General features: G+C 53.7%; 1 protein-coding gene across 2 annotated transcripts in view; it reads right to left on the bottom strand.

The window, feature by feature from the left end:
- LOC121275077 (histone deacetylase 4-like) overlaps positions 1–25,996 on the bottom strand; it is a 252,384-nt gene that overhangs the window by 172,962 nt on the left and 53,426 nt on the right. For both annotated transcript variants that reach the window (XM_041182481.1, XM_041182482.1), the window contains one exon: positions 16,072–16,265. In XM_041182481.1, the coding sequence (XP_041038415.1) occupies positions 16,072–16,265 (194 nt within the window). The remainder of the gene's footprint in view (positions 1–16,071; positions 16,266–25,996) is intronic.

Here is a 25,996-nt window from a genome sequence, read left to right as displayed (position 1 = left end):
GAGAGAGAGAGAGAGGGTGAGACATAGCTCCCCAGATACAGGAGTGTGAGAGAGAGGGTTAGAGAGATCTCCCCAGAGACAGGAATGTGAGAGAAAGGGTTAGAGAGACCTCCACAGATACAGGAGTGTGAAAGAGAGAGGGGGTTAGAGAGACCTCCACAGATACAGGAGTTTGAGTAAGAGAGAGGGGGTTAGAGAGACCTCCACAGATACAGGATTGTCAGAGAGAGAGGGGTTTAGAGAGACCTCCCCAGGTACAGGATTGTGAGAGAGAGCATTAGAGAGACCTCACCAGATTCAGGAATGTGAGAGAGAGAGAGGGTTAGAGAGACCTCCACAGATACAGAAGTGGGAGAGAGAAAGGGGGTTAGAGAGACCTCGCCAGATTCAGGAGTGTGTGAGAGAGGGTGAGATAGAGCTCCAGATGCAGGAGTGTGAGAGAAAGGGTTGGAGAGCCTCCCCAGATACAGGAGTGTGAGAGAGAGAGGGTTAGAGGGACCACCCCAGACACAGGAGTGTGACAGAGAGAGGGCGTTAGAGTGACCTCCCCAGATACAGGAGCGTGAGAGAGAGATAGGGGTTTGAGAGACCTCTCTAGATGCATTAGTGTGAGAGAGAGCGTTAGACAGACCTCCCCAGATACAGCAGTGTGAGAGAGAGAGAAAGTTATATTGACCTCCCCAGATACAGAAGTGTGAGAGAGAGAGAGGGTGAGATAGAGCTCCCCTGATGCAGGAGTGTGAGAGAGAGAGAGTGTAAGAGAGCCCTCCCCAGATACAGAAGTATGAGAGAGAGAGAGTGTTAGAGAGAGACCTCCGCAGATACAGGATTGCGACAGAGAGAGGGGTTTTGAGAGAGCTCTCAAGATACAGGAGTGTGAGAGAGACGGTTAGAGAAAGCTCCCCAGATACAGGAGTGTAAGAGAGAGATAGCTGTTTGAGAGACCTCCCTCGATACATTAGTGTGAGAGAGAGGGTAAGAGAGACCTCCCGAGATACAGGTGTGTGAGAGATAGAGAGGGTTAGAGAGACCTCCCCAGATACAGGAGTGCGACCTAGAGTTGGGGTTTGAGAGACTTCTCAAGATACAGGAGTGTGAGAGAGAGGGTTAGAGAGACCTCGCCTGATACAGGACTGTAAGAGAGAGATAGGTGTTTGAGAAACCTCTCTAGATACATTAGTGTGGCAGAGAGGGTTAGATTGACCTCCCCATATACAGAGTGTGAGAGAGAGAGTAGGTTAGAGAGTCCTCTCCAGATACAGGAGTGTGAGAGAGAGGGTTAGACAGACCTCCAAAGACACAGGAGTGCGACAGAGAGAGGGTGTTAGAGAGACCTCCCCAGATAAGGGAGTGTGAGTGAGAGAGAGGTGGTTAGAGAGACCTCCCCAGATACAGGAGTGTGAGAGAGAGAAGGGATTAGAGAGACCTCCCCAGATAGAGGATGGTGAGAGAGAGCCGGGGTTAGAGAGACCTCCCCAGATAGAAGAGTGTGAGAGAGAGTTTTAGAGAGAACTCCCCAGATACAGGAGTCTGAGAGAGAGAGAGGTTTAGAGAGACCTCCCCAGATAAAGGAGTGTGAGTGAGAGAGGGGGGGGTTAGAGAGAGACATCCCCAGTTACAGGAGTGCGACAGATAGAGGGGGTTAGAGAGATCTCCCCAGATACAGGAGTGTGAGAGAGAATGGTTAGAGAGACCTCCCCAGATACAGGAGTGTGAGAGAGGGTGTTGGAGAGACCTCCCCAGATACAGGAGTGTGTGAGAGAGAGAGGGTTAGAGAGACCTCCCCAGATGCAGGAGTGAGTGAGAGAGAGGGTAAGAGAGACCACCCCAGATACAGGAACGTTGGAGAGAGAGGGTTAGAGTGACTTCCCCAAATATAGGATTGTGAGAGACAGAGAGAGGGGTTTGAGATATCTCTCAAGATACAGGAGAGTGAGAGAGAGGGTTAGAGAGACCTCACCAGATACAGGATTGTAAGAGAGAGATAGTTGTTTGAGAGACCTCTCTAGATACAGTAGTGTGAGAGACAGTGTTAGAGAGACCTCCCCAGATACAGGAGTGTGAGAGAGAGAGTGGGTTAAAGAGTCCTCTCCAGATACAGGAGTGTGAGAGAGAGAGTGGGTTAAAGAGTCCTCTCCAGGTACAGGAGTGTGAGAGAGAGAGTAGTTGAGACAGACATCCCCAGATACAGGAGTGCGACAGAGAGAGGGAGTGGAGAGACCATCCCAGATACAGGATTGTGAGAGAGAGGGTTAGACCGACCTCCCCGGACACAGGAGTGTGAGAGAGAGAGGGTGTTAGAGAGACCTCCCCAGATACGGGATTGTGAGAGAGAGAAGGGGTTAGAGAGACCTCCCCAGATAGAGGATGGTGAGAGAGAGACAGGGTTAGAGAGACCTCCCCAGATACAGGATTGTGAGAGAGAGGGTTAGAGAGATCTCTTCCGATTCAGGAGTGTGAAAGAGAGGGGGTTAGAGTGACCTCCCCAGATAGAGGAGTGTGAGATAGAGAGAGGTTTAGAGAGACCTCCCCAGATACAGGAGTGTGAGAGAGACAGAGGTTTAGAGAGACGTCCCCAGATAAAGGATTGTGAGTGAGAGAAGAGGGGTTAGAGACATCCCCAGTTACAGGAGTGCGACAGAGAGAGGGGGTTAGAGAGATCTCCCCAGATACAGGAGTGTGAGAGAGAGAGGGCTAGAGTGACTTCCCCAAATATTGGATTGTGAGAGACAGAGACAGGGGTTTGAGAAATCTCTCAAGATACAGGAGAGTGAGAGAGGGTGTTAGAGAGACCTCCCCAGATACAGGAGTGTGAAAGAGACGGTTAGAGAGACATCCCCAGATACAGGAGTGTGAGAGAGAGGGTTAGAGAGACCTCCCCAGACACAGGAGTGTGAGAGAGAGGGTTAGAGAGACCTCCCCAGATACAGGAGTGTGAGACAGAGGGTAGAGAGACCTCCACAGACACAGGAGTGCGACAGAGAAAGAGGGTTAGAGATACCTCCCCAGATATAGGAGACTGACTATGAGAGAGGGCTAGAGAAACCTCCCCAGATACAGGATTGTGAGAGAGAGGGGGTTAGGGAGACCTCCCCATATACAGGAGTGTGAGAGAGAGAGAGGTTTGGAATTACCTCCCCAGATACAGGATTGAGAGGGAGAGGGTTACAGAGACCTGCCCAGATACAGGAGTGTGAGAGAGAGAGTGGGTTAGAGAGACCACCCCAGATAAAGGAGTGTGTGAGAGAGAGGGGGTTAGACAGACCTCCCCATATACAGGAGTGTGAGAGAGAGAGGGTTAGAGAGACCTCCCCAGATACAGCAGTGTGAGAGAGAGACGGGGTTAGAGAGACCTCCCCAGATACAGGAGTGTGAGAGAGAGAGGGTGTTAGACAGACCTCCCCAGATACAGGAGTTTGAGAGAGAGGTTCAGAGAGAACTCCCCAGATACAGGAGTGAGGGAGGGAGAGGTTTAGAAAGACCTTCCTAGATAAAGGAGTGTCAGAGAGAGAGAGGGTAAGAGAGACCTTTCCAGATACAGGAGTGAGTGAGAGAGATTAATTGAGTGAGACCTCCCCAGATACAGGAGTGTGAGAGAGAGAGAGAGTGTTAGAGAGACCTCCCCAGGTACAGGAGTGTGAGAGCGAGGGGGTTAGAGAGATCTCTCCAGATACATCAGTGAGTGAGGGAGAGGGGGTTAGAGAGAGACCTCCCCAGATACAGGAGTGTGACAGAGAGAGGGTGGGTTAGAGAGACCTCCCTAGGTACTGGAGTGTGAGAGAGATGTTTAGAGAGACCTCCCCAGATACAGGAGTGTGAGAGAGAGAGAGGGTTAGAGAGACCACCCCAGATACAAGAGTGTGAGTGGGAGGTTTAGAGAGAACTCGCCAGATACAGGAGTGAGTGGGAGAGAGGGAGTGAGAGAGACCTCCCCATATACAGCAGTGTGAGAGAGAGTGTTACAGACACCTGCCCAGATACAGGAGTGTGAGAGAGAGAGAAAGGGTTAGAGAGACCTCCCCAGATGCAGGAGTGAGTGAGAGAGAGGGTAAGAGAGACCACCCCAGATACAGGAACGTTGGAGAGAGAGGGTTAGAGTGACTTCCCCAAATATAGGATTGTGAGAGACAGAGAGAGGGGTTTGAGATATCTCTCAAGATACAGGAGAGTGAGAGAGAGGGTTAGAGAGACCTCACCAGATACAGGATTGTAAGAGAGAGATAGTTGTTTGAGAGACCTCTCTAGATACAGTAGTGTGAGAGACAGTGTTAGAGAGACCTCCCCAGATACAGGAGTGTGAGAGAGAGAGTGGGTTAAAGAGTCCTCTCCAGATACAGGAGTGTGAGAGAGAGAGTGGCTTAAAGAGTCCTCTCCAGATACAGGAGTGTGAGAGAGAGAGGAGTTGAGACAGACATCCCCAGATACAGGAGTGCGACAGAGAGAGGGAGTGGAGAGACCATCCCAGATACAGGATTGTGAGAGAGAGGGTTAGACCGACCTCCCCAGACACAGGAGTGTGAGAGAGAGAGCGTGTTAGAGAGACCTCCCCAGATACGGGATTGTGAGAGAGAGAAGGGGTTAGAGAGACCTCCCCAGATAGAGGATGGTGAGAGAGAGACAGGGTTAGAGAGACCTCCCCAGATACAGGATTTTGAGAGAGAGGGTTAGAGAGATCTCTTCCGATTCAGGAGTGTGAAAGAGAGGGGGTTAGAGAGACCTCCCCAGATAGAGGAGTGTGAGATAGAGAGAGGTTTAGAGAGACCTCCCCAGATACAGGAGTGTGAGAGAGACAGAGGTTTAGAGAGACGTCCCCAGACAAAGGAGTGTGAGTGATAGAAGAGGGGTTAGAGACATCCCCAGTTACAGGAGTGCGACAGAGAGAGGGGGTTAGAGAGATCTCCCCAGATACAGGAGTGTGAGAGAGAGAGGGTTAGAGTGACTTCCCCAAATATTGGATTGTGAGAGACAGAGACAGGGGTTTGAGAAATCTCTCAAGATACAGGAGAGTGAGAGAGGGGGTTAGAGAGACCTCCCCAGATACAGGAGTGTGAAAGAGACGGTTAGAGAGACCTCCCCAGATACAGGAGTGTGAGAGAGAGGGTTAGAGAGTCCTCCCCAGACACAGGAGTGTGAGAGAGAGGGTTAGAGAGACCTCCCCAGATACAGGAGTGTGAGACAGAGGGTAGAGAGACCTCCACAGACACAGGATTGTGAGAGCGCATGGGTTAGAGAGACCTCCCCAGACACAGGAGTGTGACAGAGAAAGAGGGTTAGAGATACCTCCCCAGATATAGGAGACTGACTATGAGAGAGTGCTAGAGAAACCTCCCCAGATACAGGATTGTGAGAGAGAGGGGGTTAGGGAGACCTCCCCATATACAGGAGTGTGAGAGAGAGAGAGGTTTGGAATTACCTCCCCAGATACAGGATTGAGAGGGAGAGGGTTACAGAGACCTGCCCAGATACAGGAGTGTGAGAGAGAGAGTGGGTTAGAGAGACCACCCCAGATAAAGGAGTGTTTGAGAGAGAGGGGGTTAGACAGACCTCCCCATATACAGGAGTGTGAGAGAGAGAGGGTTAGAGAGACCTCCCCAGATACAGCAGTGTGAGAGAGAGACGGGGTTAGAGAGACCTCCCCAGATACAGGAGTGAGGGAGGGAGAGGTTTAGAAAGACCTTCCTAGATAAAGGAGTGTCAGAGAGAGAGAGGGTTAGAGAGACCTTTCCAGATACAGGAGTGAGTGAGAGAGATGGATTGAGTGAGACCTCCCCAGATACAGGAGTGTGAGAGAGAGAGAGAGTTTTAGAGAGACCTCCCCAGGTACAGGAGTGTGAGAGCGAGGGGGTTAGAGAGATCTCTCCAGATACATCAGTGAGTGAGGGAGAGGGGGTTAGAGAGAGACCTCCCCAGATACAGGAGTGTGACAGAGAGAGGGTGGGTTAGAGAGACCTCCCTAGGTACTGGAGTGTGAGAGAGATGTTTAGAGAGACCTCCCCAGATACAGGAGTGTGAGAGAGAGAGAGGGTTAGAGAGACCACCCCAGATACAAGAGTGTGAGTGGGAGGTTTAGAGAGACCTCGCCAGATACAGGAGTGAGTGGGAGAGAGGGAGTGAGAGAGACCTCCCCATATACAGCAGTGTGAGAGAGAGTGTTACAGACACCTGCCCAGATACAGGAGTTTGAGAGAGAGAGAAAGGGTTAAAGAGACCGCCCAGATACAGGAGTGTGAGAGATTGATGGGGTTAGACAGACCTCCCCAGATACAGGAGTGTGAGAGAGAGAGTAGGTTAGAGAGTCCTCTCCAGATACAGGAGTGTGAGAGAGAGGGTTAGACAGACCTCCACAGACACAGGAGTGTGACAGAGAGAGGGTGTTAGAGAGACCTCCCCAGATAAGGGAGTGTGAGTGAGAGAGAGGTGGTTAGAGAGACCTCCCCAGATACAGGAGTGTGTGAGAGAGAAGGGATTAGAGAGACCTCCCCAGATAGAGGATGGTGAGAGAGAGACGGGGTTAGAGAGACCTCCCCAGATACAGGATTGTGAGAGACAGGGTTAGAGAGATCTCCTCAGATTCATGAGTGTGAAAGAGAGGGGGTTAGAGAGACCTCCCCAGATAGAAGAGTGTGAGAGAGAGTTTTAGAGAGAACTCCCCAGATACAGGAGTCTGAGCGAGAGAGAGGTTTAGAGAAACCTCCCCAGATAAAGGAGTGTGAGTGAGAGAGGGGGGGGGTTAGAGAGAGACATCCCCAGTTACAGGAGTGTGAGAGAGAATGGTTAGAGAGACCTCCCCAGATACAGGAGTGTGAGAGAGGGTGTTGGAGAGACCTCCCCAGATACAGGAGTGTGTGAGAGAGAGAGGGTTAGAGGGACTTCCCCAGATGCAGGAGTGAGTGAGAGAGAGGGTAAGAAAGACCACCCCAGATACAGGAACGTTAGAGAGAGAGGGTTAGAGTGACTTCCCCAAATATAGGATTGTGAGAGACAGAGAGAGGGGTTTGAGAGATCTCTCAAGATACAGGAGAGTGAGAGAGAGGGTTAGAGAGACCTCGCCAGATACAGGATTGTAAGAGAGAGATAGTTGTTTGAGAGACCTCTCTAGATACAGTAGTGTGAGAGACAGTGTTAGAGAGACCTCCCCAGATACAGGAGTGTGAGAGAGTGGGTTAAAGAGTCCTCTCCAGATACAGGAGTGTGAGAGAGAGAGGAGTTGAGACAGACATCCCCAGATACAGGAGTGCGACAGAGAGAGGGAGTGGAGAGACCATCCCAGATACAGGGTTGTGAGAGAGAGGTTTAGAGAGATCTCCTCCGATTCAGGAGTGTGAAAGAGAGGGGGTTAGAGAGACCTCCCCAGATAGAGGAGTGTGAGATAGAGAGAGGTTTAGAGAGACCTCCCCAGATACAGGAGTGTGAGAGAGACAGAGGTTTAGAGAGACTTCCCCAGATAAAGGAGTGTGAGTGAGAGAAGAGGGGTTAGACACATCCCCAGTTACAGGAGTGCGACAGAGAGAGGGGGTTAGAGAGATCTCCCCAGATACAGGAGTGTGAGAGAGAGAGGGTTAGAGTGACTTCCCCAAATATTGGATTGTGAGAGACAGAGACAGGGGTTTGAGAGATCTCTCAAGATACAGGAGAGTGAGAGAGGGGGTTAGAGAGACCTCCCCAGATACAGGAGTGTGAAAGAGACGGTTAGAGAGACCTCCCCAGATACAGGAGTGTGAGAGAGAGGGTTAGAGAGACCTCCCCAGATACAGGAGTGTGAGAGAGAGGGTTAGAGAGACCTCAACAGATACAGGAGTGTGAAAGAGAGGGTAGAGAGACCTCCACAGACACAGGATTGTGAGAGAGCGTGGGTTAGAGAGACCTCCCCAGACACAGGAGTGCGACAGAGAAAGAGGGTTAGAGATACCTCCCCAGATATAGGAGACTGACTATGAGAGAGGGCTAGAGAAACCTCCCCAGATACAGGATTGTGAGAGAGAGGGGGTTAGGGAGACCTCCCCATATACAGGAGTGTGAGAGAGAGAGAGGTTTGGAATTACCTCCCCAGATACAGGATTGAGAGGGAGAGGGTTACAGAGACCTGCCCAGATACAGGAGTGTGAGAGAGAGAGTGGGTTAGAGAGACCACCCCAGATAAAGGAGTGTGTGAGAGAGAGGGGGTTAGACAGACCTCCCCATATACAGGAGTGTGAGAGAGAGAGGGTTAGAGAGACCTCCCCAGATACAGCAGTGTGAGAGAGAGAGGTGGTTAGAGAGACCTCCCCAGATACAGGAGTGTGAGAGAGAGAGGGTGTTAGACAGTCCTCCCCAGATACAGGAGTGTGAGAGAGAGGTTCAGAGAGAACTCCCCAGATACAGGAGTGAGGGAGGGAGAGGTTTAGAAAGACCTTCCTAGATAAAGGAGTGTCAGAGAGAGAGAGGGTTAGAGAGACCTCTCCAGATACATCAGTGAGTGAGGGAGAGGGGGTTAGAGAGAGACCTCCCCAGATACAGGAGTGTGACAAAGAGAGGGGGTTAGAGAGACCTCCCCAGATATAGGAGTGTGAGAGGGAGGTTTAGAGAGACCTCCGCAGATACAGGAGCATGAGGGAGGGAGAGGGCTAGAGAGACCTCCCCAGATACAGGAGTGTGAGAGAGAGAGAGCTTTAGAGAGACCTCCCCACATACAGGAGTGAGAGAGAGAAGGGGTTTCAGAGACCTCCTCAAATACTGGGGCGAGTGAGTGCGAGGGGGTTAGAGAACCTCCCCAGATACAGGATTGTGAGAGAGAGAGGGTTAGAGAGACCTCACCAGATACAGGAGTGAGTGGGAGAGAGGGAGTGAGAGAGACCTCCCCATATACAGCAGTGTGAGAGAGAGGGTTACAGACACCTGCCCAGATACAGGAGTGTGAGAGAGAGAGAAAGGGTTAAAGAGACCGCCCAGATACAGGAGTGTGAGAGATTGATGGGGTTAGACAGACCTCCCCAGATACAGGAGTGTGAGAGATAGAGGGTAAGAGAGCCCTCTCCAGATACATGAGTTAGTGAGAGAGAGGGAGTGAGTGAGACCTCCACAGATACAGGAGCGTGAGAGTGAGAGAGAGTGTTAGAGAGACCACCCCAGATACAGGAGTGTGAGAGAGAGATGGTTAGGGAGACTTCCCCAAATACAAATTGTGAGAGAGAGGGTTAGAGAGACTTCCCCAGATACAGAAGTATGAGAGAGAGAGGGTAAGAGAGCCCTCTCCAGATACATGAGTGAGTGAGAGAGAGGGAGTGAGTGAGACCTCCACAGATACAGGAGTGTGAGAGTGAGAGAGAGTGTTAGAGAGACCACCCCAGATACAGGAGTGTGAGAGAGAGATGGTTAGGGAGACTTCCCCAAATACAAATTGTGAGAGAGAGGGTTAGAGAGACCTCCCCAGATACAGGAGTATGAGAGAGAGGGTTAGAGAGACCTCGCCAGATACAGGAGTGTGAGAGAGAATGGTTAGAGAGACCTCGCCAGATACAGGCTTGTGAGACAGAGAGGGGGTTAGAGAGACCTCCCCAGACACAGCAGTGTGAGAGTGAGGTTTAGAGAGACCTCGCCAGATACAGGAGTGTGAGAGAGAGAGGGGGTTAGAGAGACCTCCCCAGATACAGGAGTGTGAGAGGGATGTTTAGACAGACCTCCCCAGATACAGGAGTGTGAGTGAGAGAAGGGGTTACAGAGACCTCCCCAGATACAGGAGTGTGAGAGAGAGGGTTAGAGAGACCTCCCCAGATACAGGACTGAGAGAGAGAAGGGGTTTCAGAGATCTCCTCAAATACTGGGGCGAGTGAGTGAGAGAGGGTTAGAGAACCTCCCCAGATACAGGAGTGTGAGAGAGAGAGAGGGTTAGAGAGACCTCCGCAGATACAGGATTGTGAGAGAGAGAGGGTTAGAGAGACTTCACCAGATACAGGAGTGTGAGGGAGAGAGTGCTTTAGAGAGACCTCCCCAGATAGAGGAGTGAGAGAGCGAGAGAGGGTTAGAGAGACCTCCGCAGATACAGGATTGTGAGAGAGAGAGGGTTAGAGAGACTCTCCAGATACAGGAGTGAGTGGGAGAGAGGGAGTGAGAGAGACCTCCCCATATACAGCAGTGTGAGAGAGAGGTTTACAGACATCTGCCCAGATACAGGAGTGTGAGAGAGAGGGTTACAGAAACCTGCCCAGATACAGGAGTGTGAGAGAGAGAGAAAGGGTTAAAGAGACCGCCCCAGATACAGGAGTGTGAGAGTTTGATGGGGTTAGACAGACCTCCCCAGATACAGGAGTGTGAGAGAGAGAGGGGGTTAGAGAGACCTCCCCAGATACAGGAGTGTGAGAGGGATGTTTAGAGAGACCTCGCCAGATACAGGAGTGTGAGAGAGAGAGGGGCTTAGACAGACCTCCCCAGATACAGGAGTGTGAGGGAGAGAAGGGGTTACAGAGACCTCCCCAGATACAGGAGTGTGAGAGAGAGGGTTAGAGAGACCTCCCCAGATACAGGACTGAGAGAGAGAAGGGGTTTCAGAGATCTCCTCAAATACTGGGGCGAGTGAGTGAGAGAGGGTTAGAGAACCTCCCCAGATACAGGAGTGTGAGAGAGAGAGAGGGTTAGAGAGACCTCCGCAGATACAGGATTGTGAGAGAGAGAGGGTTAGAGAGACTTCACCAGATACAGGAGTATGAGGGAGAGAGTGCTTTAGAGAGACCTCCCCAGATAGAGGAGTGAGAGAGCGAGAGAGGGTTAGAGAGACCTCCGCAGATACAGGATTGTGAGAGAGAGAGGGTTAGAGAGACTCTCCAGATACAGGAGTGAGTGGGAGAGAAGGAGTGAGAGAGACCTCCCCATATACAGCAGTGTGAGAGAGAGGTTTATAGACATCTGCCCAGATACAGGAGTGTGAGAGAGAGGGTTACAGAAACCTGCCCAGATACAGGAGTGTGAGAGAGAGAGAAAGGGTTAAAGAGACCGCCCCAGATACAGGAGTGTGAGAGTTTGATGGGGTTAGACAGACCTCCCCAGATACAGGAGTGTGAGAGAGAGAGGGTTAGAGAGCCCTCTCCAGATACATGAGTGAGTGAGAGAGAGGGAGTGAGTGAGACCTCCACAGATACAGGAGTGTGAGAGTGAGAGAGAGTGTTAGAGAGACCTCCCCAGATACAGGAGTGTGAGAGGGAGAGGGGGTTAGAGAGGCGTTCCCAGTTACAGGAGTGTGAGAGGGAGAGGGGCTTAGAGAGACCTCCCTGGATAAAAGAGCTTGAGAGAGAGAGAGAGAGGGGTTTAGAGAGACCTCCCCAGGTACAAATGTGTGAGAGAGACGGGGTTAGAGAGACCTCCCCAGATACAGGAGTGTGAGAGAGAGGGGGTTAGATAGACCTCTCCAGATACAGGAGTGTGAAAGAGTGAGGGGGTTAGAGAGACCTCCCCAGGTACAGGAGTGTGAGGGAGAGAGAGGGTTAGAGAGACCACCGCAGATACAGGAGCGAGAGAGAGAGATAGTTAGGGAGACTTCCCCAAATACAAGATTGTGAGAGAGAGAGGGTTAGAGAGAACACCCAAGATACAGAAGTGTGAGATATAGAGGATTAGAGAGACCTCACCAGATACAGGAATGTGAGGGAGAGAGAGGTTTAGACAGACCTCCCAAGATACAGGATTGAGTGTGAGAGAGGGAGGGAGAGAGTCCTCCCCAGTTACAGGAGTGTGAGAGAGTGAGAGTGTTAGAGATACCTCCTAGGATACGCGATTTTGAGAGAGAGGGTTAGCGAGACCTCCCCAGATACAGGAGTGTGAGAGAGAGAGTGTTAAAGAGACTTCCCCAAATACAGGAGTGTGAGAGAGAGGGTTAGAGAGACGATCCCAGATTTAGGAGTGTGAGAGAGAGAGGGCTAGAGAGACTTCCCCAAATACAGGATTGTCAGAGAGAGGGTTAGAGAGACTTCCCCAGATACAGGAGTGTGAGGGAGTTAGGGGGTTAGAGAGACATCCCCAGATACAGGAGTGAGAGAGAGAGAGGATTAGAGAGACTTCCCCAAATACAGGAGTGTGAGAGAGAGTGTTAGAGAGACCTCCCTAGACACAGGAGTGTGAGAGAGAGGTTTAGAGAGACATCCCCAGATACAGGAGCGTGAGAGAGAGATTGTTAGAGAGACTTCCCCAAATACAGGACTGTGAGAGAGAGAGGGTTAGAGAGACTTCCCCAGATACAGGAGTGTGAGAGAAAGAGTGTTAAACAGACTTCCCCAAATACAGGAGTGTGAGAGAGAGGGTTAGAGAGACCATCCCAGATTCAGGAGTGTGAGAGAGAGACGGTTAGAGAGACTTACCCAAATACAGGAGTGTCAGAGAGGGAGGGTTAGAGAGACTTCCCCAGATACAGGAGTGTGAGGGAGATAGGGGGTTAGAGAGACATCCCTAGATACAGGAGTGTGAGAGAGAGAGACGGTTAGAGAGACCACCCCAGATACAGAAGTATGAGGGAGAGAGAGAGTTAGAGAGACCACCCCAGATTCAGGATTGTGAGAGAGAGAGTGTTAGAGAGACTTCCCCAGATACAGGAGTGTGAGGGAGATAGGGGGTGAGAGAGACATCCCCAGATACAGGAGTGTGAGGGAGATAGGGGGTGAGAGAGACATCCCCAGATACAGGAGTGTGAGAGAGAGAGGGTTAGAGAGATCTCACCAGATACAATTTTGTGAGGGAGAGAGCGGGTTAGAGAGACATCCCCAGGTACAGGAGTGTGAGGGAGAGAGAGGGTTAGAGAGAACTTCCAAGATACAGGAGTGAGTGACAGAGAGGGAGTGAGAGATACCTCCCCAGATACAGGAGTGTGAGAGAGAGACAGAGAGAGATAGTGTTAGAGAGACCTCCCCAGATACAGGACCGTGAGGGATAGAGGGGTTTGGAGAGTCCTCCCCAGATACTGGAGTGTGAGAGAGAGAGAGGGTTAGAGAGACCTCTCCAGATACAGGAGTGTGAGAGAGAGAGTGGATTAGAGAGACTTCCCCAGGTACAGGAGTGTGAGAGATAGGTCTATAGAGTCGTTCACAGATACAGGAATGTGAGGGAGAGAGAGGGTTAAAGAGAACTCCCAAGATACAGGAGTGATTGAGAGAGAGGGAGTGAGAGAGACCTTCCCAGATACAGATGTGTGTGTGTGAGAGAGAGAGAGGTTTAGAGAGACCCCCCCAGATAGAAGATTGTGAGAGAGAGGGTTAGAGAGACCTGCCCAGATACAGGAGTGTGAGAGAGTGGGTAAGCGAGACCTCCCCAGATACAGGAGTGTGAGAGAGGGAGAGGGTGAGACTTCCCCAGATTCAGCAGTGTGAAGAGAGTGGGTTAGAGAGATCTCCCCAGATACTGGAGTGTGAGAGAGAAGGTTAGAGGGTCCTCCCCAGATACAGGAGTGTGAGAGAGAAGGTTAGAGGGACCTCCCCAGATACAGTAGTGTGAGAGTGAGAGCGGGCTAGAGAGACCTCCCCAGATACTGGAGTGAGTGAGGGAAAGATGGGGTTAGAGAGACATTCCCAGATACAGGAGTGAGTGAAAGAGAGATGGTGAGAGAGAAATCCCCAGATACAGGAGTGTGAGGGAGAGAGGGGTTTAGAGAGACCTCCCCAGATACAGGAGTATGAGAAAGAGAGAGTGTTGGAGAGACCTCCCTAAATAAAGGAGTGTGAGGGAGAGAGGGGGTGTTAGAAAGACCTCCCCAGGTACAGGAGTGTGAGAGAGAGAGAGAGTGTTCAAGAGACCTCCGCAGATACAGGAGTGTGTGTGTGTGTGAGAGAGAGAGAGGGTTAGAGAGACCTCCCCAGATACAGGAGTGTGAGAGAGAGAGGGGGTTAGAGAGACCTCCCCAAATACAGGATTGTGAGAGAGCGATAGTGTTAGAGAGACCTCCCCAGATACAGGAGTGTGAAAGAGATTTTTAGAGAGACCTTCCCAGATACAGGAGTGTGAGGGAGAGAGAGCGTTAGAGAGAACTTCCAAGATACAGGAATGATTGAGAGAGAGGGAGTGAGAGAGACCTCCCCAGATACAGAAGTGTGAGAGAGAGGTTTATAGAGACCTCCCCAGATACAGGAATGTGAGGGAGAGAGAGGGTTAGAGAGACCACCCCAGATACAGGAGGGTGAGAGTGAGAGGGGTTTAGAGAGACGTTCCCAGATACAGGAGTGAGTGAGAGAGAGAGGGTGAGAGAGAAATCCCCAGATACAGGAGTGTGAGGGAGAGAGAGGGGGTTAGAGTAGCTTCCCCAGATACAGGAGTGTGAGAGAGGGAGGGGGCTAGAGAGCCCTCCCCAGATACAGGAGTGTGTGAGAGGGAGAGAGAGTGTTAGAGAGACCTCCCCAGATACAGGAGTGTGAGAGGGAGAGGGGGTTTGAGAGACCTCCCCAGATACAGGAGTGTGCGAGAGAGAGAGTGTGTTAGAGTGATCTCCGCAGATACAGGAGTGTGAGAGAGAGAGGGGGTTAGAGAGACCTCCCCAGATACAGGAGTGTGAGAGAGAGGGTTAGAGAGACCTCCCCAGACACAGGAGTGTGAGAGAGAGAGAGACTGTTAAAGAGACCTCCGCAGATACAGGAGTGCGTGTGAGAGAGAGAGAGAGGTTTAGAGAGACCTCCCCAGATACAGGAGTGTGAGATGGAGAGGGGGTTTGAGAGACCTCCCCAGATACTGGAGTGAGTGAGGGCGAGAGCGGGTTAGAGAGACTTTCCCAGATACAGGAGTGAGTGAGAGAAAGTGGCTGAGAGAGAAATCCCCAAATACAGGACTGTGAAGGAGACAGGGGTTTAGAGAGACCTCCCCAGATACTGGAGTGTGTGAGAGATAGGGGGTTAGACTGACCTCCCCAGATAAAGGAGTGTGAGTGAGAGAGGGGGTTAGAGAGACCTCCCCAGTTAGAGGTGTGTTAGAGAGAGAGTGGGTTAGAGTGGCCTCTCCAGATACCGGAGTGTGAGAGAGTGAGGGGGTTAGAGAGCCCTCCCCAGATACAGGAGTGTGAGAGAGAGAGTGTTAAAGAGACCTCCGCAGGTACAGGAGTGTGTGTGAGAGAGAATGTTAGAGAGACCTCCCCAGATACAGGAGTGTGAGAGAGAGAGTGTTAAAGAGACCTCCGCAGGTACAGGAGTGTGTGTGAGAGAGAGTGTTAGAGAGACCTCCCCAGATACAGGAGGGTGAGAGAGAGTGTTAGAGCGACCTCAACAAATACAGGAGTATGAGAGAGAGGGATTAGAGAGACATTCGCAGAAATAGGAGTGTGTGAGAGAGAGGGGGTTAGAGAGAACTCCCCAGACACAGGAGTGTGAGAGGGAGAGGGGGTTAGAGAGACCTCCCCAGATACAGGAGTGTGAGAGAGAGACAGGAGGTTAGAGAGACCTCCCCAGATACAGGAGTGAGTGAGGGAGAGAGGGGGTTAGAGAGACCTCCCCAGATACAGGAGTGAGTGAGGGAGAGAGAGGGTTAGAGAGACCATCCCAGATACAGGAGTTTGAATGAGAGAGAGGGGGTTGGAGAGACCTCCCCAGATACAGGAGTGTGAGAGAGAGAGAGGGGGTTAGAGAGACTTCCCCAGATACCTTAGTGTGAGAGAGAGGTTTAGACAGACCTTCCCAGATACAGGAGTGTGAGGGAGAGAGAGGTTTGGAGAGATCACCCCAACTACAGTAGTGTGAGAGAGAGAGGATTAGACTTCCCCAACTACAGGAATGTGAGAGAGAGAGAGGGGGTTAGAGAGTCATTCCCAGATACAGGAGTGTGAGAGAGAGAGAGGAAGTTAGAGAGACCTCCGCAGATACAGGAGTGAGTGAGAGAGAAGGTTAGAGAGACTTCCCCAGATACAGAAGTTTGAGAGAGAGGGGGTTAGAGAGACCTCCCCAGATACAAGAGTGTGAGGGAGAGGGGGTCAGAATGACATCCCCAGATACAGGAGTGTGAGGGAGAGAGTGGGTTAGAGACACCTCCCCAGATAGAGAAGTGAGAGAGAGAGAGAGGGTTAGAGAAACCTCCGCCGATACAAGAGTGTGAGAGAGAGGGAGATGGCCGCAGACGGGAGTTAGACTGCCGGCTGTTTACCTTGATGTCTGGCTGTAGGTGTGCTGTGCTGTATAGCTGGTGACATCTCTGTAGCTGTGTGATGAGTAGCTGTTGCTGGTGGTTATCGCCCTGGGACAGTCTCTGCGCTGTTGGTTTCGCATAGCGCTGACCAGTCCGGAGGTCCATACCTGCGCACTCTCTGGGCTGCAGAACCGGGTCACGCCTCGACACAGCTGGGGGAAAAACAGAGGATTCACAGACTGGACATGTACAGGAGAAACTCTTTGAACTCCCCTTCAAGCATTCATCTGCCCATCCGACAGTGCGGTTCTCCCTCAGCACTGACCCTCCGACAGTGCGGCGCTCCCTCAGCACTGACCCTCCGACAGTGCGGCGCTCCCTCAGCACTGACCCTCCCACAGTGCGGCGCTCCCTCAGCACTGACCCTCCCACAGTGCGGCGCTCCCTCAGTACTGACCCTCTGACAGTGCGGCTCTCCCTCAGCACTGACCCTCCCACAGTGCGGCGCTCCCTCAGTACTGACCCTCCGACAGTGCGGCGCTCCCTCAGCACTGACCCTCCGACAGTGCGGCTCTCCCTCAGCGCTGACCCTCCGACAGCGTGGCGCTCCCTCAGCACTGACCCTCTGACAGTGCGGCTCTCCCTCAGCACTGACCCTCCGACAGTGCGGCTCTCCCTCAGCACTGACCCTCTGACAGTGCGGCACTCCCTCAGCGCTGACCCTCCGACAGTGCGGCACTCCCTCAGCACTGACCCTCTGACAGTGCGGCACTCCCTCAGCACTGACCCTCTGACAGTGCGGCGCTCCCTCAGCACTGACCCTCCGACAGTGCGGCTCTCCCTCAGCACTGACCCTCCGACAGCGCGGCGCTCCCTCAGCACTGACCCTCCGACAGTGCGGTGCTCCCTCAGCACTGACCCTCCGACAGTGCGGTGCTCCCTCAGCACTGACCCTCTGACAGTGCGGCGCTCCCTCTGTTCTTGAGAGTCTCGCTGACCGGGCTATTTGCAGAGCTGGGGAGGAGTATGGACAGCCGTGTAGAGATAAGGAAAGGAGAATTTTGCCTTTCGGAAGTATTTCACAACCCAATCTAATTTAAACCTTGTACTGGAAATGAAGCAATCAATGTGCATAATGTGGTGTTGGAACATATTAACACAGAAACGTAGGAAATAGGAGCAGGAGGAGGCCATTCAGCCCCTCGAGCCTGCTCCCCCATTCAATACGATCATGGCTGACCCTCTATCTCAACACCGTCCCCCCGCTCTCTCCCCTTCACGCCTTTCGAGTCTAGAAATCCATCTATTTCCTTCTTAAACATATTCAGGGACTGGGACCTCCACAGCCTCCTGAGGTAGAGAATTCCACAGGTTCACCACCCTCTGAGTGAAGACCTTTCTCCTCATCTCACTCCCAAATGGCCCACCCCGTATCCTGAGACTGTGACCCCCCTTGTTCTAGACACCCCCCCCTGCCCCCAGCCAGAGGGAACACCATCCCTGGATCCGGTCTGTCCATCCCTGTCAGAATTTTATACCTTTCAATCAGATCCCCTCTCATTCCCCTAAACTCCAGTGAATACAGGCCGAGTCGGCCCAGTCTCTCCTCATTCGACAATCCTGCTATCCCAGGAATCGGTCTGGTGAACCTTTGCTGCTCTCCCTCTAGGGGCAAGTATATCCTTCCTTAGGTAAGGAGACCAAAACTGCCCCCACAATACTCCAGGTGTGGTCTCACCAAGACCCTGTACAGCTGGAGTAAGACACCCTCGCTCCTGTACTCAAGTCCCCTCGCAATGAAGACCACTGTCCCATTTGCCTCCCCAACTGCTTGCTGCACCTTCCTGTTTGCTTTCAGTGACTGGTGTACAAGGACACCCGGGTCCCTCGGTACAGCAACGGTTCCCAACCTAAGACCATTTAAATAATATTCTGCCCTTCTGTGTTTTTTCCCTGCCAAAGTGGATAGCTTCACACTGAACAGAGAAAGGTTGAGCTTCGGGGTGGACTCTGTAGGTGTGAGGCTGTGAGGAGTCTGCGAGGGGGTGGGGGGAAGGGTTATCCCACGGTTGTTAATAATCCCTCCAGGGGCTGTTAAACCAGACGAGAGGGCACTCTCTGTGCCCCTCCCAGCGCTGTGTGTGTGTGTGTGTCCCGTCAGTCCACAGTCACCCACCCAAATTCATCAACACTGACCCCACTCCATGAGGAGGATTAGCCCCCCACTCACCTCCTCAACCTCCCGAGAGACCAGACACAGAGAAGAGGCAAGGTGGATTATTCAGATCTTTCTATCTATCTCTCTCCCTGTCTATCTCTGTCTCTCCCTGTCTCTCTCGCTTGCTCTCTCTCTCTCTGTCTCTATCTCTCCTCTCTGTCTCTCTCTCTCTCTGTCTCTATCTCTCCTTCTCTCTGTCTCTCTGTCTCTCTCTCCCTGTCTCTCTCTCTCCTTTTGTCTGTCCTTCTCTCCCTGTCTTTATCTCCTTCTCTCTCTCTCTCTCTCTCCTTCTCTCTGTCTCCCTCTCACTTGCTCTCTCTCTCTCTCAGTCACTCAGTCTGTCATTCTCCCTCTGTGTCTCTGTCTCTCTCTCTCAATTGCTCTCTCTCTGCCACTCTCTCCGTCTCCCATTCACTCTGTCTCTCTCTCTCTCCCTCACCATCTCTCTCTTTCCATCTCTCTCTCACTCTCACTCTCCCTATCTCCAACAGTGTCTGTATCAAACCCCGTGCTGTACCTGTCCTGGGAGTGTTTGATGGGGACGGTGTAGAGGGTGCTTTACTCTCTATCTAACCCCGTGCTGTACCTGTCCTGGGAGTGTTTGATGGGGACGGTGTAGAGGGAGCTTTACTCTGTATCTAACCCCGTGCTGTACCTGTCCTGGGAGTGTTTGATGGAGAAGGTGCGGAGGGAGCTTTACTCTGTACCTGACCCCATGCTGTGTAAGCTGGGTGAAGTGGGTTGCATTGCTCACTGTGTGAGATGTGGTGATATTAGCTGAAGCTTGAACTGGGACAGGAAATTTCAGGTTCCTTTTGCTGCTTCAGGTTGTCATGGTAGCTGTTTGTGAAACTCGCTTATCCTGTCCCTGTGGCTTTGAGCAGATTGCCGCGTGGATTAGATTAGTTTAGATGTCGCTTGTGAAATCTAGACTTGTGGTTGCCTCGCACTCTATATATATATATATCACACAGAGCTGGGAACACAGAACCTTACCCCCATAAAACAAAGCAACTGTTTCACTGGACACCATCATTACACTCACATAATCACACATTCACACTCGCGCACAAACACACACTCACACTCGCGCACAAACACACACTCACACTCGCGCACACACACACACTCACACTCGCGCACACACACACACACTCTCACACACACACTCACACAAACACTCTCACACACACACACACACACACACTCACGCACAAACACACACTCACACGCGCACACACACAAACACTCTCACACACACACAAACACTCTCTCACACACACACACACTTGCGCACAAACACACACTCACACTCGCGCACACACACTCACACACACACTCACACAAACACTCTCATACACACACACACTCGCGCACACACACACTCACACTCGCGCGCACACACAAACACACACAGAGGCACACAAACACTCTCAAACACACACTCACACAAACACTCTCATACACACACTCACATTCGCGCACACACACATAGTCACACTCGCGCACACACACACATTCACACAGGCACACAAACACTCACACACACACTCACACAAACACTCTCATACACACACTCACATTCGCACACAAACACACACACTCGTACACAAACACACTCACACAGGCACACAAACACACACACACACACTCACACTCGCGCACACACACACACTCGCACTCGCGCACACACACACTCACACTCGCGCACACACACAATCACACAGGCACACAAACACTCTCACACACACACTCATGCACAAACACACTCACACAGGCACACAAACACACTCACACACACACTCACACTCACGCACACACACACGCACTCACACTCGTGCACACACACACACTCTCACACAGGCACACAAACACTCTCACACACACACACACTCACACAGGCACACAAACACTCTCACACACACACTCACACAAACACTCTCATACACACACTCACACTCGCGCACACACACAGGCACACAAACACTCCCACACACACACTCACACAGGCAAACAAACACTCTCATACACACACTCACACAGGCACACAAACACTCTCATACACACACTCACACAGGCACACAAACACTCTCATACACACACTCACACTCATGCACAAACACACACTCACACAGGCACACAAACACTCTCATACACACACTCACACAGGCACACAAACACACACACAAACACTCACGCTCGCGCACACACACACACTCACACAGGCACACAAACACTCTCATACACACACTCACACTCGCGCACAAACACACACTCACTCTGGCACACAAACACTCCCACACACACACACACTCGTGTACAAACACACTCACACACACACACTCGCGCACAAACACACACACTCTGGCACACAAACACTCCCACACACACACACACACTCGTGTACAAACACACTCACACACACACACTCGCGCACAAACACACACTCACACAGGCACGCAAACACACTCACACACACTCACACTCGTGCACAAACACACACTCACTCTGGCACAAAAGCACACTCTCACACACACACACACTTGTGCACAAACACACACTCACACAGGCACTCAAACACATTCACATACATACTCTCACTCACGCACACACACACACACTCACTCTGGCACACAAACACACTCTCACACACACACTCACACTAACACACACTCACACACTCACACTGGCACTCAAACACACTCTCACACACACACTCACACTAACACGCACTCACACACTCACACTGGTACGGAAACACACATTCACACGCACACACAGGCATGCAAACACACATGCAAACACACTCTCAAACTCACGCTTGCGCACAAACACACACTCACACTGGCACACAAGCACACACACACACACACTCTCTCACTCACTCACACACACACCCAGACACACATTCCCAGAGAGACACACGGATATTTACAAAACCACACACTATCACACATGCACGGACAAATGCACAGGCACACACACACACAGGCACACACACACACACGCGCACAGACACACACGCAGAGACACACATGCAGACTTCCACACCCTCACTCTGACATGCACTAAACTCACACACACTCACTCACAGAAACTCACAAACAGCTTCACGCACTCACACTCAGACCCACAAACACACCAACACTCAGACGCAAACAACACACTTCACACTGCACGCACAGAGACAAACACACTCACAGAGGAACACATAGTCACACAGACACACACTCATATGCATTTAATCACACACGCACAGATACACAGAAACAGAGAGACACAAATCATTGTCAGAGGGTCAGTGCTGAGGGACCGCTGCACATTTGGAGGGGGCTACAGAGATAGGGAGGGTTGTAGGGGTTGTAGGTAGTTTGGGAGGTAGGGAGGGTTGTAGAGGCTGGAGGAGGTTACAGAGCTAGGGAGGGTTGTAGGGGGCTGGAGGAGGTTACAGAGATAGGGAGGGGTGTAGGATCTGGAGTTGGTTACAGAGATAGGGAGGGTTGTAGGGGTTGGAGGAGGTTACAGAGATTGTGAGGGGTGTAGGGGCTGGAGGAGGCTACAGAGATAGGGAGGTTTGTAGGGGCTGGAGGAGGTTACAGAGATAGGGAGGGTTGCAGGGGTTGGAGGAGGTTACAGAGAAAGGGAGGGTTGTAGGGGGCTGGAGAAGGTTACAGAGATAGGGAGGGTTGTAGGGTCTGGAGGAGGTTACAGAGATAGGGAGGGTTGTAGGGGACTGGTGGAGGTTACAGAGATAGGGAGGGGTGTAGAGGCTGGAGGAGGTCACAGAGATAAGGAGCGTTGTAGGGGCTGGAGGAGGTTACAGAGATAGGGAGGATTGTAGGGGATGGAAGAGGTTACAGAGATAGGGAGAGGTGTAGGGGCTGGAGGAGGTTACAGAGATAGGGAGGGTTGCAGGGGTTGGAGGAGGTTACAGAGATAGGGAGGTTTGTAGGGGCTGGAGGAGGTTACAGAGATAGGGAGGGTTGCAGGTGTTGGAGGAGGTTACAGAGATAGGGAGGGTTGTAGGGGGCTGGAGGAGGTTACAGAGATAGGGAGGGTTGTAGGGTCTGGAGGAGGTTACAGAGATAGGGAGGGTTGTAGGGGACTGGTGGAGGTTACAGAGATAGGGAGGGGTGTAGAGGCTGGAGGAGGTTACAGAGATAAGGAGCGTTGTAGGGGCTGGAGGAGGTTACAGAGATAGGGAGGGTTGTAGGGGATGGAGGAGGTTACAGAGATAGGGAGGGTTGTAGGGGGCTGGAGGAGGTTACAGAGATAGGGAGGGTTGTAGGGGCTGGAGGGGGTTACAGAGATAGGGAGGGTTGTAGGAGCTGGAGGAGGTTACAGAGATAGGGAGGGGTGTAGGGGCTGGAGGAGGTTACAGAGATAGGGAGGGGAGGTGATGATGATGAGTTGTGGATAATCAGAGAGAAGGTTGAGAGTTTACACATCATGGTGCCGCGATTGTGGGAGTCAGCGAGTGGGGGTGTGGGGGTCAGTGAGTGGGGGTGTGGGGGTCAGTGAGTGGGGGTGTGGGGGTCAGTGTGTGGGGGTGTGAGGGTCAGTGAGTGGGGGTGTGGGGGTCAGTGAGCGGGGGTGTGAGGGTCAGTGAGTGGGGGTGTGGGGGTCAGTGAGTGGGGGTGTGGGGGGTCAGTGAGTGGGGGTGTGGGGGTCAGTGAGTGGGGGTGTGAGGGTCAGTGAGTGGGGGGGTGTGGGGTCAGTGAGTGGGGGTGTGGGGGTCAGTGAGTGGGGGTGTGGGGGGTCAGTGAGTGGGGGTGTGAGGGTCAGTGAGTGGGGGTGTGAGGGTGTCAGTGAGTGGGGGTGTGGGGGGTCAGTGAGTGGGGGTGTGGGTGTCAGTGAGTGGGATTGTTGGGGGTCAGTGAGTGGGGGTGTGGGGGTCAGTGAGTGGGGGTGTGGGGGTCAGTGAGTGGGGGTGTGGGGGGGTCAGTGAGTGGGGGTGTGGGGGGTCAGTGAGTGGGGGTGTGGGGGTCAGTGAGTGGGGGTGTGGGGGACAGTGAGTGGGGGTGTGGGGTCAGTGAGTGGGGGTGTGGGGGGTCAGTGAGTGGGGGTGTGGGGGGTCAGTGAGTGGGGGTGTGGGGGACAGTGAGTGGGGGTGTGAGGGTCAGTGAGTGGGGGTGTGGGGGTCAGTGAGTGGGGGTGTGGGGGTCAGTGACTGGGGGTGTGGGGGTCAGTGAGTGGGGGTGTGGGGGTCAGTGAGTGGGGGTGTGGGGGTCAGTGAGTGGGGGTGTGAGGGTCAGTGAGTGGGGGTGTGGGGGTCAGTGAGTGGGGGTGTGAGGGTCAGTGAGTGGGGGTGTGAGGGTCAGTGAGTGGGGGTGTGGGGTCAGTGAGTGGGGGTGTGGGGGTCAGTGAGTGGGAGTGTGGGGGGTCAGTGAGTGGGGGTGTGAGGGTCAGTGAGTGGGGGTGTGGGGTCAGTGAGTGGGGGTGTGGGGGTCAGTGAGTGGGAGTGTGGGGGGTCAGTGAGTGGGGGTGTGGGGGGTCAGTGAGTGGGGGTGTGGGGGTCAGTGAGTGGGGGTGTGGGGGGTCAGTGAGTGGGGGTGTGGGGGGTCAGTGAGTGGGGGTGTGGGGGTCAGTGAGTGGGGGTGTGGGGGTCAGCGAGTGGGGGTGTGGGGGGTCAGTGAGTGGGGGTGTGTGGGGTCAGTGAGTGGGGGTGTGGGGGTCAGTGAGTGGGAGTGTGGGGGTCAGTGATTGGGGGTGTGGGGGTCAGTGAGTGGGAGTGTGGGGGGTCAGTGAGTGGGAGTGTGGGGGTCAGTGAGTGGGGGTGTGGGATCAGTGAGTGGGGGTGTGGGGGTCAGTGAGTGGGAGTGTGGGGGTCAGGGAGTGGGGGTGTGGGGGTCAGTGAGTGGGGGTGTGGGGGTCAGTGAGTGGGAGTGTGGGGGTCAGTGAGTGGGGGTGTGAGGGTCAGTGAGTGGGGGTGTGAGGGTCAGTGAGTGGGGGTGTGGGGGACAGTGAGTGGGGGTGTGGGGGTCAGTGAGTGGGGGTGTGGGGGTCAGCGAGTGGGGGTGTGGGGGGTCAGTGAGTGGGGGTGTGGGGTCAGTGAGTGGGGGTGTGGGGGGTCAGTGAGTGGGGGTGTGGGGTCAGTGAGTGGGGGTGTGGGGGTCAGTGAGTGGGAGTGTGGGGGTCAGTGAGTGGGGGTGTGGGGTCAGTGAGTGGGGGTGTGGGGTCAGTGAGTGGGGGTGTGGGGTCAGTGAGTGGGAGTGTGGGGGTCAGTGAGTGGGGGTGTGGGGGTCAGTGAGTGGGGGTGTGGGGGGTCAGTGAGTGGGGGTGTGGGGGTCAGTGAGTGGGGGTGTGGGGGTCAGCGAGTGGGGGTGTGGGGGGTCAGTGAGTGGGGGTGTGTGGGGTCAGTGAGTGGGGGTGTGGGGGTCAGTGAGTGGGAGTGTGGGGGTCAGTGATTGGGGGTGTGGGGGTCAGTGAGTGGGAGTGTGGGGGGTCAGTGAGTGGGAGTGTGGGGGTCAGTGAGTGGGGGTGTGGGGTCAGTGAGTGGGGGTGTGGGGGTCAGTGAGTGGGAGTGTGGGGGTCAGGGAGTGGGGGTGTGGGGGTCAGTAAGTGGGGGTGTGGGGGTCAGTGAGTGGGAGTGTGGGGGTCAGTGAGTGGGGGTGTGAGGGTCAGTGAGTGGGGGTGTGAGGGTCAGTGAGTGGGGGTGTGGGGGACAGTGAGTGGGGGTGTGGGGGTCAGTGAGTGGGGGTGTGGGGGTCAGCGAGTGGGGGTGTGGGGGGTCAGTGAGTGGGGGTGTGGGGTCAGTGAGTGGGGGTGTGGGGGGTCAGTGAGTGGGGGTGTGGGGTCAGTGAGTGGGGGTGTGGGGGTCAGTGAGTGGGAGTGTGGGGGTCAGTGAGTGGGGGTGTGGGGTCAGTGAGTGGGGGTGTGGGGTCAGTGAGTGGGGGTGTGGGGTCAGTGAGTGGGAGTGTGGGGGTCAGTGAGTGGGGGTGTGGGGGTCAGTGAGTGGGAGTGTGGGGGGTCAGTGAGTGGGAGTGTGGGGGTCAGTGAGTGGGGGTGTGGGGTCAGTGAGTGGGGGTGTGGGGTCAGTGAGTGGGGGTGTGGGGTCAGTGAGTGGGAGTGTGGGGGTCAGTGAGTGGGGGTGTGGGGGTCAGTGAGTGGGAGTGTGGGGGGTCAGTGAGTGGGAGTGTGGGGGTCAGTGAGTGGGGGTGTGGGGTCAGTGAGTGGGGGTGTGGGGTCAGTGAGTGGGAGTGTGGGGGTCAGTGAGTGGGGGTGTGGGGATCAGCGAGTGGGGGTGTGGGGTCAGTGAGTGGGGGTGTGGGGGTCAGTGAGTGGGAGTGTGGGGGTCAGTGACTGGGGGTGTGGGGGTCAGTGAGTGGGGCTGTGGGGTCAGTGAGTGGGAGTGTGGGGGGTCAGTGAGTGTGGGTGTGTGGGGTCAGTGAGTGGGGGTGTGGGGGTCAGTGAGTGGGAGTGTGGGGGGTCAGTGAGTGGGAGTGTGGGGGTCAGTGAGTGGGGGTGTGGGGTCAGTGAGTGGGGGTGTGGGGGTCAGTGACTGGGGGTGTGGGGGTCAGTGAGTGGGGCTGTGGGTTCAGTGAGTGGGAGTGTGGGGGGTCAGTGAGTGGGGTTGTGGGGGGTCAGTGAGTGGGGGTGTGGGGGTCAGTGAGTGGGGGTGTGGGGGGTCAGTGAGTGGGGGTGTGGGGGTCAGTGAGTGGGGGTGTGGGGGTCAGCGAGCTGGGGACGGGGTTCCACGGGCTGTGGGGTGAGAATGCCCCTACC

This window comes from Carcharodon carcharias (assembly GCF_017639515.1).
Source record: "Carcharodon carcharias isolate sCarCar2 chromosome X unlocalized genomic scaffold, sCarCar2.pri SUPER_X_unloc_11, whole genome shotgun sequence".
NCBI lineage: Eukaryota > Metazoa > Chordata > Chondrichthyes > Lamniformes > Lamnidae > Carcharodon > Carcharodon carcharias.
This window is presented reverse-complemented; position numbering and strand designations above follow the sequence as displayed.